Source organism: Falco naumanni, chromosome 4 (assembly GCF_017639655.2).
Source record: "Falco naumanni isolate bFalNau1 chromosome 4, bFalNau1.pat, whole genome shotgun sequence".
Taxonomy (NCBI): Eukaryota; Metazoa; Chordata; class Aves; order Falconiformes; family Falconidae; genus Falco; species Falco naumanni.
In genome coordinates, this window is record NC_054057.1 from 19,629,084 (window position 1) to 19,654,200 (window position 25,117).

General features: G+C 42.6%; 1 protein-coding gene across 1 annotated transcript in view; it reads right to left on the reverse strand.

Annotated features, from left to right (window-relative positions):
* Positions 1–25,117, reverse strand: part of NPSR1 (neuropeptide S receptor 1) — a 59,552-nt gene that overhangs the window by 16,972 nt on the left and 17,463 nt on the right. The window contains exons 3-4 of the mRNA XM_040593765.1: positions 1,947–2,050; positions 1,503–1,596 (exon numbers count right to left, since the gene is read on the reverse strand). Coding sequence (XP_040449699.1) covers positions 1,503–1,596; positions 1,947–2,050 — 198 coding nt within the window. The remainder of the gene's footprint in view (positions 1–1,502; positions 1,597–1,946; positions 2,051–25,117) is intronic.

Consider the following 25,117-nt stretch of genomic DNA (forward strand, 5'->3'; position numbering starts at 1 on the left):
AGGAAGCTGCTATCAGTAAATAAAGCTCTCTAGATCCTTCTTTTGAGTTTACAGCTGCCTCCCTTTCCCCTTTGCATGTAGTGTTTTCTTGTGCATCAGTGTGCGGTGAGCTCTGGCCAGGGGCAGGTGGGCTTTGCTGCTGCTGTCTCTGCCCAGGGCCTTTTGCCCTGCCCAGAGCCCATGGCTCTGCTGCCCTTCACCTGGATGCAATGCCTGCTCTTCTCCAGTCTTAACCAGAAAAGAAAAAACTTTAAGGTATAAGTATAGGACATGTGACTGAGTGAAAAAAAGGCTTTTATAAAGATTTGAGGTGGCTTGGTTTTTTTGGGTTTGGTTTTGGGTTTTTTTTTAGATTTTTTTTTTTGTTTTTTAACTTCAAAGTGCTTCTCAAAGGTTAATCATCGATGTCTTTACTAAGCCCAGGTGGTAATTTAACAAGTGCTGCTTTTCCTGTACCATGTATGAAGCAGAGGCGTCAGCGGTGTGTCTCACAGCTTGCCCCACGCAGCCAGCAGGTTTCTGAGCCCTCCCCAGCCTGGTGCAGCGCCAGCAGGAGCTGCAGAGCACGCCGTGCTCCCAAAGCCTGCTGAGAAGACCTTGATATCAGTCTCTGCATTCTGAAAAAGTTGGTCTGCATGCTGGGGAATGTGAAGCTAAATTTCACACAAGTATTTGAAGTTTTTAGACCTTAACATCTGCTAAAGCTGCACCATGCCTGGGCTGTGATTGATTCATAGGTTTTTAAGGGCAGAAAGGACCATTAATCTGATTCCCTGAATAGAGCAGGCTGGCAAAAGCCATCATTACTCCAAAACAAGAATGATATTTGCATCTGATTAAAGTGTATCTTCCATCTTCCAGTCTCGTGCTTCTTGTAACTGTTCCCCTTTCTCCCCACCTGCTATTTCTGTTTATTCACTCGGTGCAACATACTTAATGTCCCACTTTGTCTCTGCAGGAAAGAAATCATGTTCTTTAAATTGTGCTGCTAAGCAGCCAGGATAGTTTTGAGTGCTGCAAATATAATGAATAGAAGAAATTATAGGAAACAATAGGTATCCAGACTTATACGTTACAGCTTTTGAAGTCCTCTTATCAAACTATTGTGTGAATTCTCAGTATTACACTCTCTATCCAAGTTATCTTTTAATGTGAATAAATGGACAATATGGCTGTTGGAGTTCCTAGAGTCAGTATAGTTGTACGAGGGATAGCTTTTGCCCATAATAACCTTCTAAAAAAATGCTGGGAGATAATGAAAACCTCTATACTTTTGAAAATGTCATTTCATTCTTTGCTAACACAATGCTTATAAAAACTGCTAAGGGCTAAGTGCAGCTTAATAAATCTTGAAACCGCAGCTCCTTTGCCATTTGGAAAACTGTAACAGAGTCCAAATGTTGCTTCAGCAGGAATGAATAATTCATGGCAACAAGGTTAAGAATTTTGAAACTAGAAAACTATCTGATAATATCAATAGCAAGGTACAGAAATTCTCCTACCTCCTTGTAAGAACTTCATTGGGTAAACTATGGCATGATACCGGTCTATGCTTAGTGACACGAGGACGTATGTCGAGGCGTATAGAAGGACCACCTGGGGCAGAAGGTGTATGAGACAGCGGTTGAGACACTTATTGGAGAAAATAATGTCAGTGAGAACACTGGACTAGGAATATCTGAAAACTGTTACTCAAAAAAAAAAGAAAAAAAAAAAGACACCCCCACCTTTGTATTTTCACCCAGATCTTTTTATCATGTCAACAAAACTTAGAAGATTTAATATGCTTCGATTAAAAGTGTTTCGACTTTAAACGAACAGTTTCAGCATTTGGCACTTCTGATGCTAGAAAAACTTCTATACAGTATTTTTTTTTAGAGTTTGTTGCTGTGGGGAACAAAAGCCACGTGAGTTTGAGCATACAGGGGAGTACAAGTTTTCTGTACCTGGAAGTAGCGAACAACTCTGCAAACGATGTCAGGAGCCATGAAATCTCCAGTGTAGCGCCAAATGATGTCAGTCATTATGTTTATGAGTCCCGTGAATGCATCTGCAACGAAAAGTAACTGAAGAAACATTAAAAGAAGCAAACACATGACTACAGAGGCAGGTATGACTGTCAGGATGTACCAGCTCTCCCAGTCTTGAGAGCAGCCATGCTGTGACTGCTCAGCCCAGGATGCTAGAGGAGGTGGGAAAACCTCAGAATACACTTAAGATTTTGTGCATTTATTTTCATTTTTACATACATGCATTTTAATTTAACACCAATCCATTCAGACAGCCAGGGTAAGATTCCTTTGAGCACTGGAGCCACACAGCTGATTTTTCGCAAGCACAATTTGCCACTGCCTTCTGGGCTGCAGTTCAGCCTGGCTGGCATTGCAAATGGGGTGGATGAGCTCACCCTTAAAGCGTCTTTTTCTCTCCATTGCTTATAAAGGGATGTGAGGTGACCAGCTGCCATGGCCATGTCAGCCCAAAGTTGGATGCAGGTGCTGGTCTATACCCATATCTATACCAAAGATACCTAAAATTAACCGAGATCAATTCCTCCTCAAATAACAATTTGCTTTTTGTGAGTAGAGTTGCATAAAAAATATCACCTGTGGGTGTTAATCCCACATACGCCTAAATGTCTCAGGAGTGTCCATGAGAGACGTAGAGGGGACTGCTGGTGGGCCTGATCCTGCAGTGTGCTGGGCTCCCTGCCACCTGCTAAGGGCCCCCAGGTTTTCCATGAGGTGTGGATAAAATACAGCATGGGAGAAGCTGTAGGTAAGTGTCTAAGTGCATCAGCTTGATCCCGGCTGCACCAAATATTGAACTATTTAATGTCCTGTTTTCTTGTCTTTTATTTCACTGTAAAAAGAATTACGTCTCCTGAGAAAGCACCTGGGTGGTATCCAAAAGCTGCTGAAGTTAGTGGAAATTTTGTCAGGATTTTGTTCACAAACTTAAGTATTTAATGACTAACCCTGCTTTGTCAGCTTAAAGTTAACCTACTTATGCTTGTAGTTTTGCATTCACCAAAATAAATACACCTCAGGCCATCTTTTTTTTTTTTTTTTTTTTTTTTTTTTTCGTGTGTGAGAACATCTAAGGAGATATTCCAGCCTTTGTTCTGCTTCTTATTGAACAAATGAGCACTGACAGCTATGCAAGTTTCACAAAGGAATTGCAAAAGCTGGTACTGCTGTTGTACATATGGGTGATATTAAGTTTTGTCTTTAAAATGAAGATAATAAAGAAGTTCTCTCCCTGCAGGACAGGATAAATGTTTTCAGTGCTGTCCATGGAAGAAAATGTGCACCAATCCAGCATCCTGCCACTTCAAGTAACACAGCAAGTTGTTCTTGCACAGACTGCTACAAAAGGAGAAAGCAGGTTGGGAACACATTTTGTGCGATTTGTCAGGACAAAACCAAGTAATAAAAAGAAATAGCTTCAATCCATATTTAAAAGAATATTTAGAGTGGTGAAGTAAAATGTTTCATTTTGGTACCACCATTTTACACATTCAAAAACAATCTCTAGAATTTAGTGGGCTAAAGGCATCGTAACCCCCATATCAGAAGATGTCGGTTTGAAATATACACTTCTGGAAGCAAGATATTTCAACAATCTCAAAACGTACTTTTGTTTTGAGCAGGAAACAGTTTGAATCAGTATTTCCAAGCAAACAGGTAAGGGTTTGGCAAAATTAGTTTCTTCCAAGCAAGCCCTTTGAAATGACAGAAATTCCAGATATTTCTAGCTGGAAACCAAGATCTCAGCTTAATGCTTTAGCAGCGGCAACCCGTTTTGCATCACTGGAAAACCAGGATTATTTTTTTCTGTATCAATTATCCTTTATCTCCTCTTTTTCTTCAAGGCTTAGTTCAAAATGAAATTGGAGCAGAAATACCTTTGCTGTTGTGCGTAATTACATTGCCTCCCTCCCTGTGACTTTATCGTTCAATTAATTCTGGTTTGCTCTTTCCTCTCCAGGTGTTTCCCAACCCTGCTTTCTCTCTCATCTCTCTTTCCCTGCCTCCAGAGGGAGGCTGGATCACAGACGCCCTCCAGAAGTAAGTTTGCGGTTTGAAACCTTGTGTTAAACGTTGCTCATTGATTAGCGCTCATTGATGGGGCAAGGGATGGTTGTTCCTCTGGTGAGTACAGTGGCTTTAAGACTTTATGGAAGACTGTAGGTGTGTATATAATTAAGGTGGTCTTTGAATAAACCACAGAGTGTAAGTGTTTCAAAAAGTGAAACGCATCCTCCAGCCGTGGTTCAAACCCATCCCTTCCCCTTTCCTTACGCCTGAATTATTGATTCATATTCTCTCTCCAGTAATGAAATATTTATTGGTTCAAAGTAATACACATCAATAGAGCTTCACCTCAGGGTATCCTCCAGCTTTTGATGATCTGAGCATCTGCCAAGCAGGTGGTAAATAGGGGTTCAGCTTCCCTTCAGAAGAGAAGGAGGGTGCAGGGGCTGCCCTCCCCCCCACCCGTGTCAGTGCTTTCTAAGGCAGAGGGAGGGAGAAGGGAGGGCACCTCATTTGTCTTCTCATTTCCTTCTTCTCACCACCATTTGGCCATCCTTTTCCAATGCTTGGGGAGAGTGCTTTGGAGGTGCACCCTGCAGGTGAGCTGAGAGGTGGGCCAGTGTCCTGGTGGCCTCCAGGACACCAGGTCCGTGGTTGCCTGCTGGGTGTAAGGAATTTGGGCAGGCCCAGAAGCACACTTCCAGCATATGCCCACATCAGCTTTTTAGTTTGCACTGGGAGCATGTATTTTAACCTGTACATGGCCCCCACTTCACTGGCTCATGTGAACCCACAGAGGAATGAACCTTTGCTTCAGCTGATGCTCGACCCAAAGGTGTTGTCCAGGGGTGCCCCTCATGCACCCCACACCATGTAGCTGCCAGGCAGTGCTCAGGCTGAGGGACCGTGCAGGGGGGGTTACTCAGCTGAAGCAGACCCCTCCCTCCAAATGCACAGTGTGGATATCAGCTCCATCTTTATCATGCTACAGATGTTCCCGCGGCACGGCATCGCCTACTAATATAGCTATAGCCTTAAGGACTTTGGGAGCTTTAAAGGCAACTCGAAACTTTGCCTTGAAAGCCTTTGAGTGAGGTTTTTCAGGTGGCTGTTGAGGCTTTTAAGCAAGGTGCTGGCAGCCTCAGCTCTGGTCACTGGTGGTACATTAGGAGAGCTCTTTGTGCTGAGTTTCTGACTTGCTGTGCAGGGCTTGGCATGCCCTCCTCTGAGCGTGTGCCCTCCCCGAGCACAGCACCCACAGCGTGCTAGAGCAGATGCAGCCAGTTGTGTGCATGCACCAAATTAGCCAGATTTCTCAGTACCCTTTAATTACAGAAACATTCTCCTACACAATGTCCTTATGCCCTCTGCAGGTTTCAGAAATCTCTAGTCTTTTTGATCCTACCGGGTACCAGAGCAAATTTTCTTACTCTTTTGCTCTTCTGCTGCCTGCTCCGGAGGGTGTTTCTTATCCCATCTCTTCACGGGACCAGACTCTCACAGTCTGACCCAACTGCACACCTTTAGAGGATTTGTCATGCAGGCACAGGTTACCTTACACAGGGCCACCAAGTAAATAACGTGCCTCTTGCCGGTGATCTAACAGAATGCAGGAGAAATGCAGCAAACCTACAGATTATGATAAATAGTTTGTGCTACTGCTCCCTGCTGTATACACTCCAATCTGCTGCTTCTGTGCATCTTTTTCTGTTACCCAGCTATGATTCAATCTCTAGTCAGCTAACTGGTTACCCCTGTGTGAAGTGTACGTGCGAGCTCCACTGATTAGCAGCACTTCTTGCCCTGCATGTCCCACCTGGCCATTTCTTGCTTTGTGTACTCCCCCCCTCCAGTGCCACAAGTGCCTGATGCAAACCTTCATTAGTGATTTAGACAACAAATGTGCTGCTCATTACTCTGTTTTCTTCCTGCTCATTGCAGCCGCAATAATTAGACTTCACGTTTTGCACACCTTCCCAACACTGCTTAAGCCTACAAACCCTTTTCCCACAAAGCTCCAGTGTGCCAGCCCTACAAATCTGATACACAGACCATGAATTACCAGCAGAGCTGTAGTCACTGGTAGATGAGTCCTCCTCACCCACGTATCATCTGAGATGCAATTACAGCCACGATCACAGTGTCTTGAAATCCTCATTAGTCATGTAATTTGAATTGCTGTAATCGAGGATGTTGTTTAGAAGCCAGCTAGTTTCAGTGATGGGATCTCAGCAGATCACACCTTCCCTGGTTGCTTTTGGCAAGCCTACACCTCGATGCCTGTCACTGGATTACATCACTGACATCCTAAGCGGTAAATGTCAGGTACAGGAAACCAACATAGGCGGTATGTTGCTCTAAACCTTGTTTAGAGCTGCTGTCTCACTGGTCCTTGCTATGCTGGTGGCTTGCGTATTAGATCCTTGCATTCTGTTTGTGATGAATGTTCCTGGACCAAATGGCACAAAATTTGTTCCTGAAAACAGTGCTAATCAACCTTCTCTTATAACTGTGTGCGAGCTTGTCATTGCCACTGCTTTTTTAATACACCTGTGGGTTTGTTTGTTTTTTTTTTTTTTTTTTACCAAGAAGTGGTGTGTGTGCTGTGGTTCTGTGTCTGCATTGCTAGGCAACTGTGTGGTTATAGGCTCACTTAATTCCTCAGAAAAATAGGCAGAAAATCAATTAATGACATATATACTCTTTTGATAGAAAATAACAATACCAGCAAGTAATAGTTTGTGACATTTAACATAAGCCAAATGTATATTCACAAAATGATGCAGACAAAATGATTCCTTGTTGAAGAGGAGACATGGCACTAGTGTGATGGGGATGGCAGCAGTTCGCTCTTGAGGGGCAGTGGAGTTTCTGTAAACTAATTAAAAGAAAAAAAAAATGTATGAGACTTCAATAATAAGGAAAAGTAGAAGGAGGTAAGGGGAAAGATGGCTTTGCCTGGGGTGCAGAGGGAGGGAAAAACAGACTGTTGGGGTTTGCACAACTTGGAGCTGCATGGACTGGGCAGGTCTGCAACCCTTCAGCTTCCTCCTCATTGCCACCACCATGGCTGCAGCCAGCCCTCAGAGGCAGAACTAGTATCTGCCCTTCCAAACCTGTCAGTGTTTCAAAATACAGCATTTTTAAACAGCATTTATCAAAAAGACCAAGAAAACAGTTAAGAAGGAGAAAAACCCTATTGTTCCTAGAGGACACTGAAACGTGCTGTGCTACAGCAACTATGGCTGGGAAATACGGCAGGTACTGAAATGACGTGTGAAAATGCTGGACCCTAAAGACCAATTTTACCCAAGTCTCCGTCACGCTTAGCAAAATCCCTGTGGATTTTTTATGGGCATGTCTGAGTACAGGCATTGCTTCTACACGTTTGAGCACAGGAACTGCTCGGGTCAGGAGGTGATTGCAGCAACTTGGGTGGTGGGCACTGCCTCGTGTGACTGATGGGCATAAAAATGTGAAAACCACTGCCCTTGGAGGGGCAAATATGAATGCAGGCTTGCTGTTGCTCTGTGTGAAACAAATTTTCATGGCAAAAAACCCTCCACAGAGATAGAAGTCCATTATAGAAAACAAATGGACATAATTAGCGATCTGGCATGGGAATAGAGACAGGTTACAACTGTCTCAGTTAATTTCTTCATACAAATTCATTGACTTGATGGCATTGCCAAAGGGATGTACCTTGTGCAGACTTTCAGGATATTTCTTTCGTTACAGCTAAGGAGGTGAGAAGAGAAATCTATGCCAGCAAATCTGCAAGAAAATATCTCTATCATTTGATTATTAGTACTGACACCACTCTTCCCTTAAGACGCTTACCCTAAAGATGTTGAAAGTCTTTTCTGTCAGAAGTGGAGAGCAGATTTGTGGTAAGTTGTGGTGGGTTAAAAAGCTCCACATGTCATCTGAGCTGCAGTTTGATCATTGTTTCCCCCGATGGGAACAGTCCTATTAAGTTGGATGTGGTGATCCATGGCTTTTTGGTGAAGCTGTACCTCTTACTGAAACCTCATCGCTCTTTTCATGTCACTTACACAGCGATTCCATTTTAAGGAGGAATGTTTTGTTCTGCTTTGTTGATGGCAACGAGCTGCACAAGGCACCGCAGCAGCAGCATTTTGTAAGGCAAGACAGGGAGTGCGAGCTCCCTGTCGGGGCAGAACACTTCCCATGGCTCATTGGTTTTGGACCTCACCATGTGCGTTCCCATCATTTACGACTTCCCAAAGAGCACACCCTCTGGAAGCTTCAGTAGCAGCAGTTTACTAACACCTGCGCAAGTGATGGACCCTTCAAAACAAAAATGGCATCACTGCCCTATTACAGTGGTAAAGTCCTGTCCATGATTTTTGAAGTGAAGAGGCAGCCGTTACTGCTCTGCTCTATCACGCTTGATGCGCTGTCAGATAACAGTGCCATGAACTTGCCTTGCAAGTTAGTAAACCCTCTAGCTAATTTTGTAACAGACCTGAGGGTGCAAGCAATTTAAATTTAAGTGTACTTAGAGCTTCTGAAGTGGCAGGTTGGCTCATGGACAGGCACAGAGAAGAGATTGCAGGAGAAGCTTCCCTACCTCCCGCAGACATGCCTGCAGCTCATTTCATTAAGTCCTTACTCCCAATCTTCCCTTAGTCTGAGGTTGCTACTGAAAACACCACATGTGGCTTTGCAATTATTTGCTGCACTAGGAATAATTTTGTGACCACGTTAGCTAGAAAACGTACCCAGCCCTCTGCTGTCATTCAGCAGCTGACGGTGAAACAGGTTGTGTGCCTGCTTTGGTCGCCTCTAGGAGAAGACAGTCGCAAGATACCTAGAAGATGCTTTTAAAATGATTGCATTTATCTCTTAAGGCACTGAGCCCGCAGGAGCCTGGTGCAGTGCCTCTCAGTGCAGCTGCAGTGCAGTGAGGAGCTGCACGGGAGCCTGCTACGGGCCCAGGGGCGAGGGCTGCCCTCACGCTTTCACCCTTTGTTAGCCAATCCATCCTCTTCGCAGTCCCTCCAGCCATGTTTGAGCTGGTGGTTGTCTGCAGCCCCTTGCTCCAGCACTGCAGAGCACCTGGGCACCATGCTGGAGATGGGGCTGGTTAGGCGGTGCAAGGGTCCCAGCTCTCTGCCAAAGAATCCCTGGAAAAATGGGGAGAAGCAAGAGCCCAAATTCAGGGTGCATGAAGCTTTCGGGGGGAATCAGCAAGCACACCTGCTCTGTTCCGCTGCGGTGCTTGTGCTCGGGCACGTGAGGCGGCAGGCTCGCCGCGCGCACCAGCGCTGTGCACTGTGCTGCTCTCTGTGTTTTCTCCTTCAGGCCTGACAGCCCCAAGCAGAACACAAAATGCAATGGTTGAAACAAAACCCACTTGAAATTTTTCAAGAGGAAACCTGTTCGCTTTCCCTGTTAAAGCTGTGCGGATTTTTTTCCATGGCAGAAGAGATGCTTTTTTCCTCTTTCTGTCTCATAGGAAGGTACAAGAAGTTTTGTTGTGCTGGGTGAGTGTTTTATTTATTTATTGATTTTCTTACATTTCTGATCTGAGGTCCCCCTCCTTCTGAGACGAGGCAGGCCCTGTTAGCTAGATGTTGTGAAAGGTGGATGCAGTGAGGCTCCAGCCTCACTCCAGAGCTCATCCAAGCTAAAAGATGAAGGGCTGAGAAAAGCATGTACTGCACATTGTTCACCTCTTAAGAACGGCACTTACAAGACAGCTGGAGAGCAGACGCCTAGGAATTAAAATTCAGTATGCCCTGCCACTGTGAAGAGCATTGAGGTTTTGTTTCATTTGCCTTTACTAACAAATTTCTTCCTACCGTTCCTTCCCACCCCACTGTTGCTGCGGAGACACAGCTGGAGGGTCACAGGGGTCTAAACCAAACCAGTGGAGCTGCAGGAGGGAGCACGGCACCCACCACCGCAAGGCGGGACAACTGGAACAGCACGTCAGATGCAGGGGAGGGTAAGCAAGGAGGAAGACCACCAGGTCATCCACATCAGTGGCGGTTTTCAGTCATGCATTAAAACTGGTTCCTCCCACAAAAGTGAAGAACTGATTGAAGAATTGTTTTCTTGTAAAATCAGGATGTATCATGAACCAGTCAGGAAAGTAAAGGCGAAGGAGGTACATTCAAATGCCCCCTTTTTCTGCCAATACCCTGGTTTGGGATTGGCAGTTCCCCTTAGGGGGGATGTGCAGGGGCAGAAGAAGTTGATGATAGTTCTGAATGTTAGGAGAAAGTTCCCGCTTCCCACTAAATCAAATATTATTTTGTTGTCCGCAGTTGCTCAGTGGGAAGTTACATCTAAAGAGAGAAATTTTTTGAACAGACCATATCAAATCAGCTGAATATAGTTTCACACTGGGGTTTGAAGAGAGGACAAAGGGTTTCAGCAGCTGCTAATGCAACAGGTAACAGCAAACCTGCAAAAAACATAGTTAAGGTTCCTGTTTTGTTGAGTTCTGTGGCTGTAGGTTTTGAAATAGGAATCAAGCTCCTCTAGGTATATAAACATATGACTTATGCATGCCTGAATATGTAAGTCAAAGTTAAGTAAGAACAAGTGTTCAATCATTATTATTTGAGTTCTCACTGTTGTTGGGAAGGTATATTTCAAATGCAACTCATTAATTTAACTCTTCTTTTCTCCTTCGGGCAAAGCAGAATAGTTGAAAGAATAAAAGCAGTGGGGGTTAAAAAACTGCATAGGGGAGGCTGCCTCAGTGTAAATGCAGAAGATAAGCTCCTGTGGATCAGCTTGTCTTACCTAAGCACTGGAAAATGAGGACATACCTCCTCAAAGGGCATAGAAATCACCCCATTTGTAATTCATTGCCACTTCATTTATTTCAAGTGGTGTCTGTACTTCTAGTATCTCCCAGAAGAAATATACCTTCTAAGATACCAAGAACCAAACAAGTCCATTTTAATTCTGTCCTTCCCCAACATCTTGTACATAGATTCTTTTGTTATTTTCTCCGAATCCCCCTTACTGATCCTTTTTGGCAGCTCTTTACCTCAAGTATTTTAAGGACTGCATGTTTTTATCTTGGTCACAACAGCATCTGCATGATTATTCTCACACAAAAAATATGGACTATCCTGGCAATATTTTCTGTTGGTGTCATTCAAGCATTCTGCTCATTATAGTCATCAAATACCTGCACTTCTTACAGTCTTGTCTTAGTAGGCTCAGATATTGTTGATGTAGATACTTCAGTCTAACTAGGAATGGCAAGAATAATTCTTTCCTCTGTCACAGCAAACTGTCAATCAGATTCCTACGATGCTCAAGCAGTGATATTGCATGCTGCAGCTCAATTTTTGTCCAACCTTAGGCTTGCAATTGCAGAATGGTAGAACAATGTTCACTCCCATTTTTGTACCTGCTTTGTCTCCCCTGGTGTTGGCTGATAGCATGAACAAAAGCATACTGGTAAGGTTCATTGGAGAATTGCCTTGTAAAATTCTGTGGGAAAGGTAGCACATGCAAATGTACGCCGAGCTGCTTTCCATTAAATATACTGCAATGTCAGAACAGGCTGAAGATTTCATTACATATGGTCTGGATATCACTCCTATAATTGGACTGAATTTGGCCAAAATGGACTTCTAAGCATTTGGTCTTATTAGAACAACTAAACCTCTGTAGTGCCATATGTGGTATCTTTGACCTGAATTCCATAAATCCTGTTAAACCTTTGCAAGCATTTGGAAACCAGCTAGGCAATGCAGTTAAAGGAAGTGGCTTTCCACTTCCTTTAAAAACCTCTAAAACATGTGAATGTGAGTTGTAGAGACTGGCAGGTGAGGAAGTACTGCATGAAGATGTTGGGTGCTTTGTCCTACAGCCCTTTTGGAAGATGGGAAAAAGTGTTTTATTGTTGGAGGCACAAAGACAGTGCAACTCAGAATAATAAATAAATGTCATTGCTTTAATATGCAAGAAGGGAACAGGAAAAGTCCCTACCTTCTTAATGCAGTTTTTTGTTTGAGTGCTTTTTACTGCATGCAAAGGCTATTTCCAGCATAATTTCCATTCGATTGCAATTACAAATGCTGCAGTACAAATGATGGACTAAAAGGTGTTAATGATGTATTTGTACGCCTAATGTCAAAAGTTTAAAGCCATGTCTTTTAACAGGAGCTAATGAGATCCTAAACGACGATTCTGAAGTAAAGCATAATCCTTATGGCCATCCTGCTGGCAGCACCGTGCTCAGGCAGTCCTGTCGCTTGATGTTTACCACCAGTATATGAAGACGCCAGGTAGAAAACTCCACACATCAGCCTTCGTTTATCAACAAAAGTCAAACTCTCACATAGAGTAACAGTAAAATAAGAATCCCCTCTATCAGACAACAATCCTGCCTGTACTTTCAGCAGGGAATCGCACACAAGTCTGTATAATTTAGAGGCAACACATTTTCCAAGCAATTCAGAAAGAAATCCACTTCCCCTCTTAATGCTGACATGTTGGACCCAAAGGATTATACAACTTGGCTGCCAAGCACCTTTTATTAAAAACAAAAACAAACATAGCACAACTGTCATTAGGATTTGAATGTCTGAAACAGGCTGAAGGCAGGAAAACCATAATCAGTCCTTCAGGACCACAGAACAATTCTGTAGTTGTCAAAACAAGAATCAAGCCTTCCTATAAACCAGCATAAATTGATGCAGCAAAAGCCAACTGCTGCAGATATAAAAAATATACAGTTCAGTCCTTTAGCTGCATATCTACAAAGCATATTCAGGACTACTACCAGGACACAGGACAGGCTATCAAAATATCAGCCATCCTAATGTCTACTTTTGTTCTGGGGCCCCAAAGACAACCCTGAGTTCACCTCTTGCCCTTCACATTTCCTTGTGCCGCACAGTGTGTGCTGAGCGTGATAGGAATATTAAACCAACTGTTCCTCTTGCACTCTCCCTTGTCCAAAAAACGGGTTGCTTTGAAGAAAGTAGTTTGTGAAAAGATGTACTAAACATGACCAATGTCCAGCCAAACTTAGAGATGCTGCTGCTCTATTTCCCCAAGGCATGTTACTAATCATAGAATCATAGAATGGTTTGGGTTAGAAGGAACCTTATAGATCACCCAGTTCCAACCACCTGCCATGGGCAGGGACACCTTCCACTAGACCAGGTTGCTCCAAGCCCCATCCAGCCTGGTCTTCAATGTTTCCAAGGATGGGACATCTGCAACTTCCCCAGGCAAACTGTTCCAGTGTCTCGCCACCCTCACAATAAAACTATTTTCCTAATATCTAATCTAAATCTACCCTCCTTAGTTTAAAACCATTACCCCTTGTCTTATTGCTACAGGCCCTAAGAAAAAGTCTGTCCCCATCTTTCTTACAAGCTCCCTTTAGGTATTGGAAAGCTGCTATAAGGTCTTCCTAAAACCTTCTTGTCTTCAGGTTCAACATCCCCAGCTCTCTCAGCACAGGAGAGGTACTCCAGCCCCCTGATTGTCTTTGTGGCCCTCGTCTGGACTCGTTCCAACAGGTCCATGTCCTTCTTATGTTGGGGGCTCCAGAGCTGAAGGCAGTACTCCAGGTGAGGTCTCACCAGAGCTGAGCAGAAGTAGTATAAATTGCAGGTGTGCCTATGCCATCCTTGACACTGTGTCTGTGGCTTGTGGCATGGCACGGACATGGTGCATCAAACGTTCCTTGGTGTGGCCAAGTCAGACCTCTCTGACAGCACTGTATGTGCATGCTCCTTCCCTGAGGTCCCAAACAGTTCAACCCCAAACTGACATGAGGGCACACAGAGCCCTCGAGACCTGCACAGAGCTTTGCTAAAATGGTGTTAGAGTTTCCCACCCATGTCAAGTGTCTTTGGCTGACGTGATTTTTGGCTCAAGGGCTAAGCCAGCCAGCAGCTGCATCAAGGTTGCAATCCCAGCCCAAAACTGAAACCACAGCATGCTAAAAAGATAAAGGAAACTTGTTTCTTCAAAATGTCTGGCTTTTTTTTCCTGATCAAAAAGGTCTGGGTATCTTTGAGATGAATAACCAGAAACCTGGATTTTCCCTACGAGTAATTGAATGAGATTGATGAGTGTAAGGAGTGTAAACAACTCTCGTTTGAAAGCTAAAATCAATTTACTTGTGCCTTTTCTGCATCCTCTCAGTCAGCATCCTAGTAGAGTTCTGAAATTGGAATGTCTTCTGAAACAGTGAATGAATATGAACTTTTGTATTTATCTACAATTCACACCAGAAATGTAACTCTGTTGGAAAAGCTTCATGCAGATCGAAGTGTCTTTCTCCACTTCTGGAGCAAAGAATGGTCAACCAAGAAGGGATGTGAATATTTTAAGCCACCTCTTAGAAGAAATAGATAACATAAACCATAGGCTGTATAAATCCAGCAATCTGATGAATTTATAACATCACTATCTTTTCAAGAACATTTTCTGCAAAGCATAAATTCTGCAAAGCATAAAATGTGGAAACAGTGCTGAAAACAATGCTAACGTGCCAAAGCACTTATTGGAAAATGTATTTGATATACTAATGAGTGAGCGTTTAAGGATTTGGAAATACCATTGAAAATGCATAATGCTATCTTGCAAGAGTAGGCATTCAATTCATTTGTGACGTTTCAGGATGATCAAATTAGTCCTGAGCAAGAGCAAAAATATTTTGTTTGTGACACTATCTGCACACAAAGAGGTCCAATAAAAGAACTCAAAACCATTTCCTTTTCCAAATCCTTTCAAATTTACATTGACATTATAAACGACATAAGCACAGAGTTATTTAAAAGCCTACCTGTAAGGGGCATGGTTTTGGAAGCACTGCTTTGTTTTTCTGACGGATCTTGTTGAAACAATTTTTTCCAGTCTATTTGTATTAGTCGGGTAGAGTGTTCACAGAAATGCAATTGTGTATTGTAATTTCCCTTTGATCACAGTCGTTTTCTTTCTTGTGTTTCCCAAGCAGTCTTCTAGAAAATACAGCAGTAATGGTATGCAGCAATGGATATTGAACTGCTTGCAAACCACTCAAGCAGCTCATAAAAACATTATTAAAAGGCAAATGCCCTTTGTGCTCATAACTTCTAAACTCTGCAAGCTGAAGTGCTTTAATACTTCTAATGCATTATAATAGATTGAGATGTGCTCTGTTGGAGTTACTGCCGTGCCTTTCCAGCTGACAGCTTGTGCTCTCCTGTCAGTTACTGGTTTGACGTGACTCTGACTCTCCCCCCAGTTCAAGAAGATGGGTGTCTGAGCCTCATTTGCTGGGAAGTTTGATGAATGGCAGGTGGCACATCTATTCTTCTTGGAGTTGTCTCTCATCTCCTACACAAGGAACCTTCTCAGAGCATGCTGAAGCATCTCATTGGTACCGGTGAGTGTTCTCCTCCCAAACCACAGAGGTTCTGGAGATGTCCAGTCCTGCAAAGGTGCCCTGGCTCACCTACTAATGCTGAGTCTGTCCCACAAATGTGGGCTCCAGGAGAGCTGTGAAGGCCACAGAGGCAAAGCAAGCTTTCTGTGCCCATCTGCTGTGAGAGCTTCGCTTGGTAAAATAATAATGGAGCTATTATAAAGATGTCCTCGGTGTTCACTGAGGAAGTTGGCATATTGCTTTAGTTTCTGGATGCATTAAGCAGCCGTCTTCTCTCCTAAGGTAATCCCTTGCTCAGCAACATCGATGAATTTAATGTTCAGACTTCTGAGTTTGCTCCTTTACCTAGAGAACCAGGAGTTCATCTGAGGATGTGCTTTCTTCCAAAACCAGACCCTGTGCAGGTGGCTTGCAGCTTTCCCCAAGTAGGAGAGAGAAAAAATACTTGCTGTAGGGTTTAGCAGCTGCATGAGTATTATATGACTCCTCAGAGCGTGCTGGGTACTCTTCCCACCATGGCAGCTACCCCAGGTTCAGTGTATTCTTTTCCTCATTGTAGATTTTGTTTGTTGTAAAGTTTGCTGTAATTGTCTTCATCTTTGTTCTAATCTTACCTATTTCTGCTGTAAACTAAGCATTGACTTTGTACTGCCTATAGGGTCTGGGTTTTGTAGCCTGAGAAGTATTTCTGCAAATCACAGTTAAAAAAGATGCAGAATGTGTTGGAATATCTAAGACTTTCATGCAGACAACAGGCACCTGTCTAGTCAGTATCAAATTGTCAACATCTTTATTTTTTCAGTTGGCCTCAAGATCTTTATTGCAAATAACAGTTTCTCTATGGGCATACGATTTCATTTTTTCCCTTTTGGTGTATTAGTGGAACGTACTTTCCCTTTCATAATAGTATACTGTACTGCCTTCTTTTCCTGCTCTCCACTGCTCCCTTCCCCATCCCCCGCTCCCAGCTCTAAATGTTGATAAGTGATAATTTGATAGCTTTTGTCTAGATAGGAGAGTGAGTGTTCTTCCCAGAAAAAGCACGTAAAAGTTATTTTCAGTGATGGAGTTTATGCTTCCACTGTACCCAGAAGAGGCTAGCAGGGATGAGCTGAAGTCTAATTTTAAGCACACTAGCTGTTCCGTGCTGCATGCCTTTGGAGATGACACGTGCTTACATTAAGCTAGCAACATGCAGTTTTAATACCATCGCTTTTCAAAAATCCATACTTGAGGTATAGCACACACGCACATTCCCCTGCCCCAGACACAGTGCGGAACACTTTCATGCTGATTTCCACCAACTACCAAGGTGGTCAGCATTGAACTCTGTCTCACCCACTCTACAACCACATTGCTATTACTTGAGGTGCTACATGCCCTCAAACTCAAAACTTCTGTTTGGACAAGTTTTTCCAGGAAAAGAGATAATAATGCACGTGAGGGTTGAAAAAGGTGCCATATTTTGAACAAACCCAGCTGGTTTATTTACCACATGAAAGGCAAACCAGGCATTTGGGAGGTACTTGATGAACACCCTGCTTGTGGGGTTTCAGTTACTTTGCCAAGCTAGCATACCTGTGCAGGGAGACTTAGAGACAGTCTTTGCTTACGGCTGGGTTGCAAAGGTACAGGACACACTACTGATTTGTTTGTTTAAGAAGCTTCAACATCTGAAAGAGGTATGATTTTGAGTATAATATTATAAGAGGACCCTTCAGAGAAACTAGGTTGATGCACAACTGATGTGGCTGCCACGTTCATATTAGATTCGATAGCTTTGCAAAGCAAGGATTTCAGGTGTGTAGTTTTATCACTGTGTTGTCTTTTGTGCATTAAAATTTCATGATAGTTTCTGACTTAGAGCAATGAGATTTGCCACTAATAACTCTTAGACAGAAAGAAAGTTATCTAGTGTTTCATAGGGAGTTTGAATTCACAGCACTGTAAAAACACATCAGGGGAGATGATGAGGGATTGGAAATGCATGCACTGCGTGAGTGGATCAGTGCTGCAGTACAGTTTTCATGGGTCCCAGGCAGCCAGTACTGTGAGGCTTACTCCAAATGGGCTGTGCCATCTAACAAGCTCAGTATTTAAAATTTGTCAGGCTTGCTGTGTGCCTGCATGTGCTTCTGTCAGCGAAATCCAGGGACACAAATTTAAATTGATTCTGTAAATGAAAGATGGAAGAGGTGATATGGTATTGCCCTTTCAGAGAGGTGAACAAAACACCGAAACCCCCTCACTTTTCCAGGGTCATGTACAAAGCTGACCTGAGAAGTGGTGACATTGGATTGATTCCATGCTAGGCCTGACAGAGAAAGCCACTTTTACTTTTTGGCCCTTTTGGAGGGGATCTGCTACTGACTTCTATGAGAAAAGGTCCATGGCCTTGCAGTTTTTCAGTAAAAACTTTAAATAAGAGAGAACATCCCCTTGATTTTTAAATATTTTGTGTGTTTCCTTAAAACAAAGAAGACTGAACAACAAATGACATTTCTAGCATTTCAGTCAACTTATCAGATATCACTGGAGAGACTATTTCCTAATGAGCAGTATGAAATTACCATATTTAATATACCTGAAATTGTTTTTCTGGACTTAGTAGTAACATAGCAGCAACTCCAGCAATCCCACATAAACCAGTGTTTATACAATCCCTGTCTCTGTAGCATGGGAAATTCAATTTCTAAGAAAGCTCTTCCCCCACTCCCACATCAGTTCCTGGTTTTCTCCCTGCCTATGTGAGCTGGAAACGAAAATGGATAGAAATCAGCTCTTTCATTCAAGACTAGAAAATATCCATCCATAGGACATAATTTTACAATGCAGAGGTGTGTTACTCATCTTCACAGGTAAGGTTACACCAAAACCCCAGTAGATAAAAAGCTGTCCTGGCACATCCAGTGGATGGAATCTGATTTTTATTGTTAACATTATTTCTTCAGTTCATAAATGACTTCATAAAAATATTTACAAACACACAACCGTAAAATATTGATGTATTTTTTTTTTCTTAGGACATAGTTAAACTTCTCTTTTTGTCATGTTTCTTCAGGTTCCTACAGCTTCAAAGCAAACAGTTTCCTTGTGCTGAAACCCCTCTATTCCCCACTTTGAGTCTTCAGGCTTCTGCCATGTTCAGGTAATATTTTATCTATCATTCCCGTTCACTAGTTTACAGTGAAAGTACAAACATCTTCATGAAAAGAACTTCTGTTCATTATCAGTAACCTCTTGGTCTAAGAAATCGGTGTGATCAACCAACTGCTTTTTTTCAGTGTTGTTATCCCTATTCCTTAAGAAGTAGCAAGAAGTCTGACTTGGAAGTGAAATGTCTGGGGGTTTGTGCAGATGTAATTCCCATCCTATTTTGACTATTCCCGTTCCTGTTAAGCAGGTTTTCACCTTTCTCTCTTTCTTGCTACTGCCCACCTAACTTAAGAGGAGTACAGAAATACATGACTTATGTGCAAGTTTCTTTTGGATTTCGAAGTCTGGGCTATGGAGTAGCTATAGCCACCTCAGTTTAACGCTGACAAAAGCTTTTTGCGTGCGTGTCTATTCAATGCATGCAGAAACAGAACAATCTGCTAAAATGCATCCATATCCACATTGCCTCCTTCAGGAATTTCAGGTTGTTCTTTCTGCTAATGCAGCAGGGCACGGCAGTTACCTGCACAGCAAAGGTTTGCCTTTAAGGTTAATCATGCAGCTGTAGTGTTACTGCACAGGTCCGGGATAACTTTTGTCACTTAAGCTACACTTTTTTTTCTAGACGGCACTTGAATAAATTGTCTTTTGGGAAAAGCCCAGAAAAGTTTGGGCAAAAAGTTGGTGGCTGTTTAGAAACAGAGCTGAGCACAGAAGAAATAATCATGCCCTTTCCATAAGCTAACATGTTGATATGCCTTGCTGTGCTTAAAACTAACTAAATAAAAAAGTTCTGAGAAATACCTTCCCTCCAAAACTTTGTATTTGCAGATGGGTTTTGAGTCAGAGCCTCCGGAGGTCTGGTTGAAATGGTGGGAGATTAGTTTCTTAGTTGTCAAAGTTGCATAGTAATCCTGACATATTTGGTGACGTACAAACACCAGAGGCTTTTATATAGTCAACTTTAGGGATCTAAATTTAGGAATTGAATCCTTCTGTACAAGTCAGTGAAACTTAAAGGCAGCTCAGAGTGTTTTCCTCTACTGGCTATAAATGGAGCACAGGGTGAGTGACTTTGTATCTTACATACCTACACTGAGGCGCCTGAAATAGATGGCATGAATAATCCCTAAAATGAATACCAGTGTGCAAGAATGTAGTCATGAAACTTAATCCAATTATCTCTCTGACAGTTATGTCCCATTCTGCTTCCCAGGACTGATGTTGAGCTGTATGCTTTCTTTAGACCTCCTTCTGTACACATGGCAAGAAGCTAAGAGAGCGCTTTCCCCCCAACCTCCCTGCCAATAACGGTGCTGTATAAAGCAAAAGGTGCAATGCCCCACATAACAGTAACTTCCTCAGGTGAAGAAGGTCACAGGTTGAAATCCCTTTGGCGCCAAGACCTGCAAACGTAGGTTGTCAACAAAGTACTCGGCCACCTAGCTCTGTGTCTGAGGATGCTCGCCTAATTCACATTTCACTAGGCTAACTAGAAAAGTTACTAAGATTAGGATTTCATCGTTCTTTTTGCTGTTTCTTTCAAATGTTGCTTGGTCACTCCAGCATATGCACCCAGATCACATTGTATTTTTGTTTTACAGCCCTCAGAAGTGCCGTGGCTGGCCAGGCGTGCCTTTATAATCTCCGCACAGCCTCCCTGGTACCAGCGGCGCTGTGACGGCGCAGTAATTTAGCTGCACAGTGCAGGTCTCGGTACAGGGGTAGAGAAATTACATTGAAGGTGAAAGGGGGGGGGGGGGCGGGGGGGAACCTGCTAGCAGGAAGTGGCTGGAAGGAAATGTCCATTTTAGTTTCACAGATGTCTCATCAGGAAAAGCATTTGTATGCAAAGATCTGAAATGATGACAGCTCCTTTTAAAACAATAGAAATGGCAGATGTGGATCTCCAATGTGGAAAGCTGTAGGTGGGTGAGTGGAATGGAGTTTAGGCTGTGTGTACGCCTCTCGAAATGAGAAGACAGTGCCTTTGTGTGCATAGGGCACCTAAAGTCCATTCATCATTTTTTAATCCTTTCAGAAATGACTTATTGCCCAGGAAAAGCAAACAGAGCGACTGATTCCATCTTAGTTTAAAAATGTATGACCTGGGGTGAATTTGGGGAGATAGGATTGTCACAAGATGTTCCACTAATATTATTATTTCTATTGTGGGAGTGTCCAGGGGCCCAATCCTTAGGGATGGCATTCAGAGGCACTCCAGGGTGACTTAGGGACAGAAGGCTGGTGCTTGCTTGTGATTTTAAACATACATATACACCGTAAAGGAATAATCATTGTGTACTGTATTGAATATTTATAGGTGTATTGTAGCTGGTTTTTCTTTGCTTTAGAAGGAGGTGGATTTGTGGACTAAAGCCTATTAAGTCCCTAAAGGTTATATAAGGAAAGACTCAAATTCTTTGTACAGGAATCCACACCTCTACTGAGAATATGTCATGGCTCCACCAAATAAAAGCTAAAAATGATTTCTCTGTGCAATGTGAGAAAAAACCCACATCATGTAGGATATGAATCCTACACCGAAATTGGTACTGGAGCTACTAGCAAGCTGGGACAGTGTGTCTGCTACTTTGCAGCTGCAGAAGGGATATAGTTTATATCACTTGGCACTTTGAAAATCCTGCTCTGAGCACCTATGGGTGATGAACACACAAATTGTCCCCTTTTGGAACAATTTAGTACAGTTTTAGATGTTGCACATTGAGGAAAGAAGGGTTTTTTTCATCAGTTCTTGCCTGCAGGGACTTCAGCTCTATGCTTGGAGCTATGCTGCAGAATGTTTTTTGTTACCTGTAAGGGATCTGAAGACCACTGCTCAGAGACAACAGGCTGAAAAATGCTGGTTTAAGGATGTTTGCCTAGTGGGTTGTGATTACATTAATTACAAACCATGAATCACGGGCCTCTTGTTCCTGCATTTGTAAGATTAAAGTAGGCTATATAAATAACAATCATTACAGGGTGTTTAAGTGGACGACCATTCTTGCTTCCAGTAGCAAATTCAGAGAGCTCATTATCTTTATACTTCCACTAATGGGAGGGACATTGCATTTTACTGTTATAGATACAGCACTTCATGGTTTTTTGCTTTTGTGTTAGTACTACTGTTTCCTACTGCAGTGAGCGACAATGGATAGAGTCGCAGCAAACACGAATATTGTGTCCAGCCCTGGACTTTCCAGTGAGCCCTTAAGACGGTATCTAAGAATACGTGAGCATTAGGCAAAATATGGAGTATACAAGCTTGGGTCCAGGCTGGTTAAAAACACTGTGAATTGGAAACTAAAGCAGAAGCAGTAGTCATCAGCAAACCTACAGCTCATTTCTACACTCTTTGGGTGTCTCACCTCTACAAAAGCTCCCTGGTGGGGCACTAACCAGCCTGCATTTTGGGGTACCATATTCTAGACTAAAACTCTCTGGCTATTGCATAGAGATCAGCTCCATCACTGTTTCTTTGTCTTTCTGTTTCCTTGACTCCAATTCTCTTGCCCACGTACATAGGAGGCAAAGGCAACCCAACTGCCTTTGAACACAGGATCACTGCAAGTCCTTCAAGGCCACCTTTTTCTCTTAGACCCCTTAGTCTTTTGGGAGCATAACTTCACCTTTTCAAGGAGTTTATTTTGCGCCAAAAGCAGTTTCTTTTACATTAAACCTCACAAGGCAGTTGTGTAACTAGACTAAATGTCTGTGTGCTAGTCCCAGTTTTGCTGTTCCTACACTACCAGAATGGATTGGAGCTATGTGTTTTCAGGATGCCAAGTTCTTTATGTCAGACCTGTAGATTTATCATTTCACCTCTAAGACATGAAATCTACTTTTTTTTTTCCATGACTGTTTCCCTTTGGCTGTGTGACCAAACACTGAAACAGAGGTCCTGATTGAATAGACTATGTCTCCCCCTTTGCATGAAGCTTCTTTCTGTCACTCAGTGTTGATGCTCATGCTCAGTCTTGGTTTCCTGGCCTAACTTCTGCGGATATCCTGCTTTTTACCCCATCTGCTTCTGGCTTGGTTTTGGAGAAAATGCATTTTAAGATGGATGCATGCACTGGGTATTTTCTATTTTCCTTGGGAAAGATGGAATCCTGTGTTGATTAACCACATCGGCAGACAAGAATGATTAGATATAGACATACAGAAATATTCCTGGCTGTTCACATAAGAAATCTAAGAGTATAGAAAACCATGATTCATAATATCAAACTGGAATTGTATAGTGTCAGTGTCCAGTTATTATGATCTACGGTACTATGACTCATCTTCAAATCCGAGCTGAAGTTCAAAGGAGAATTTGAGTTTCCCCTAGGTGGTATTAAATCACCAGAAATGGCAATGGGTATCAAATCCGGCTGGCCACGTGCTACCATGGGGTGTTGCAGGCAGTGACCACATTTATCTTATCCTGCATTATGTCTCTGTTTGGGTACACTAATACATACCTAACTTAAAGTAAGTCCTATGTTGTTTTCCAGTTACTGAATTAGTCTTCTTGGCAGAATCGGGATGGAAAACGATTGCTTCTCCTCTAGGCAACTAACGCAGCCATGCAATGAATTTTCTTATTCACTCCCAGTGCAGAGAACTCGACATAGTTTCATAGAATGCACTGAATAAGTAATGTTAATATTGCTGTGTTTACTACTGGAGACGATTTTTGCTCTTGGTAAATTGATTCTCATTTATTCTGTGAATGCAAAATGAACAGTTGTACTAAATGCAATAGTTTCTTTAGCCTGCAGAGGAAAGGTGGATATAATCTATTTCTTTCCCTGTTTTTCAAGCTGTGTGTACACTCAGGTGACTTGCAGAGTTGTTGGACTTCCGGCTAGGCGTTAGGAACCCGGTGGCTTCCAAAATTGGGGAATTTAGCTGCCACTGGGTACTCCATCAAATTTCAGTGTCCCTGACTGAGAAATATTAACAAATGACACCCTTCCTTCCCAATTTATACATATCCTTCGCAGTAGTGACAGGAACATGTAGCGTTGACGTTCCATTAGCAGAGACTCTTTCTTTGCCATACTTTAATTACACTTTCAAGAGGTTTTAGGACACAACGAACGTAAGAAATGCAGATATCCCTCTCTTAATTTTATCAATGAACTCTGCAGTCCAGTTGTAACTTCCTCCAAGTCTTCTTTTCTGCAGGTGAGGATACTGATGCCTCTCACCTTTCCTTCATTTTTTCCCCCCAAAGTAGCAGAAAATAGAGGTGCAGACGGGAGAAAGCCACGGATTTCTGGGAATTGTTGAAAGAAACTGTTTCCTTTCAGCATTCTGCATTAGGTATCTGTTTCTTGAGTGGGCAATCATGTAAATCAGATGGCAGGTTCCCGCCAAGACCCTGCTGGCAAGGTATAAGTTTTCCAGTATAACTGGGAACTCTATGGGCTCTTTGGCTGCCAACAGTCCACCTCCATTAAGCTGACTTGCTGAGTTAGCTGCTAATTGGCTCTATGCAATTAACTTCCAATGCTCATAATCACTGTGATGTCTAAGGTACTTGTAAAACTGATGAATTCGTATGTGTGATCTCTCTGAAGTGCAGAAATATTACAAGTACCATTTTCCAGATTAAAAGCTGGAACTGAGACAATTATCTCTTAATATTGTTCTACATGATAATTTTGGTAATGGTGTTATTATATTAAGCTTTTGTACAGATCAGGGAGTAACAAGTCATCTTCATTTCTTCAAGTCATATAGACAAGGAAGAAAAATATTGAAGGACAGGCACAGTTCATTAAAGCAGTGAGTGCCTTAATGGTTTTGTTGTAGAGGAAAAATAAAGAAGAAGAAAGGAAGGACAACTTATCATGTGTTTGTTCATGTTTAGCTGTTGTAGTAGTAGAGCTAGATGCACCTATTAAATGCATTTAACTAGCAAACTAGTTAAACTAGCCACCCCAAAAGTCGGTGGCTGAGCCCAGCTGGTTTTAGTCCCACAAGCATGCTCTGTCTGGGCAGAAGCAGCACAGAAACACTCCTTGCTTCAGCAGGGTCCGTTTCCACCTAACCCTCTTGTAGCAAGTTTTCAGCATATTGGCTTTTTACTAATCACTGAACAAAATGAGTGCAGCTGCTTAAGGACCAAGGCATCCTGTGGTCCAGCTTGGGAGCCACTGAAGAAGGTGGCAGTGATGATATAAAGAGATGGTTTTAAAAATACCTCCTTCTCTTTTTAATGTCATTCTCAAGCCATGCCTTAGGATCTGGTATTATATCATAATACAGACTATGGCTAAATATTTTTACAGGTTGTCTTTTTGTTTTCTGCTTATATGTAAGCTAATATAGAATTAGCTGATGCTCTTCCTATTTTCTCTCTTCATGACCGCCACAGCAATACTGAAGTGAGCATGTATTTCCAACCAAATCCATCAGCCTATGGCTTAAAACTAGGCATGTGGTAAAGTGCCTACACGTATTTCTCACCTTAACCACAGACAAAATCTAACACTGTTCTTAAGGCACTGATTTCTGCTAAACGTTGGAATAGAAAGAGAAACTC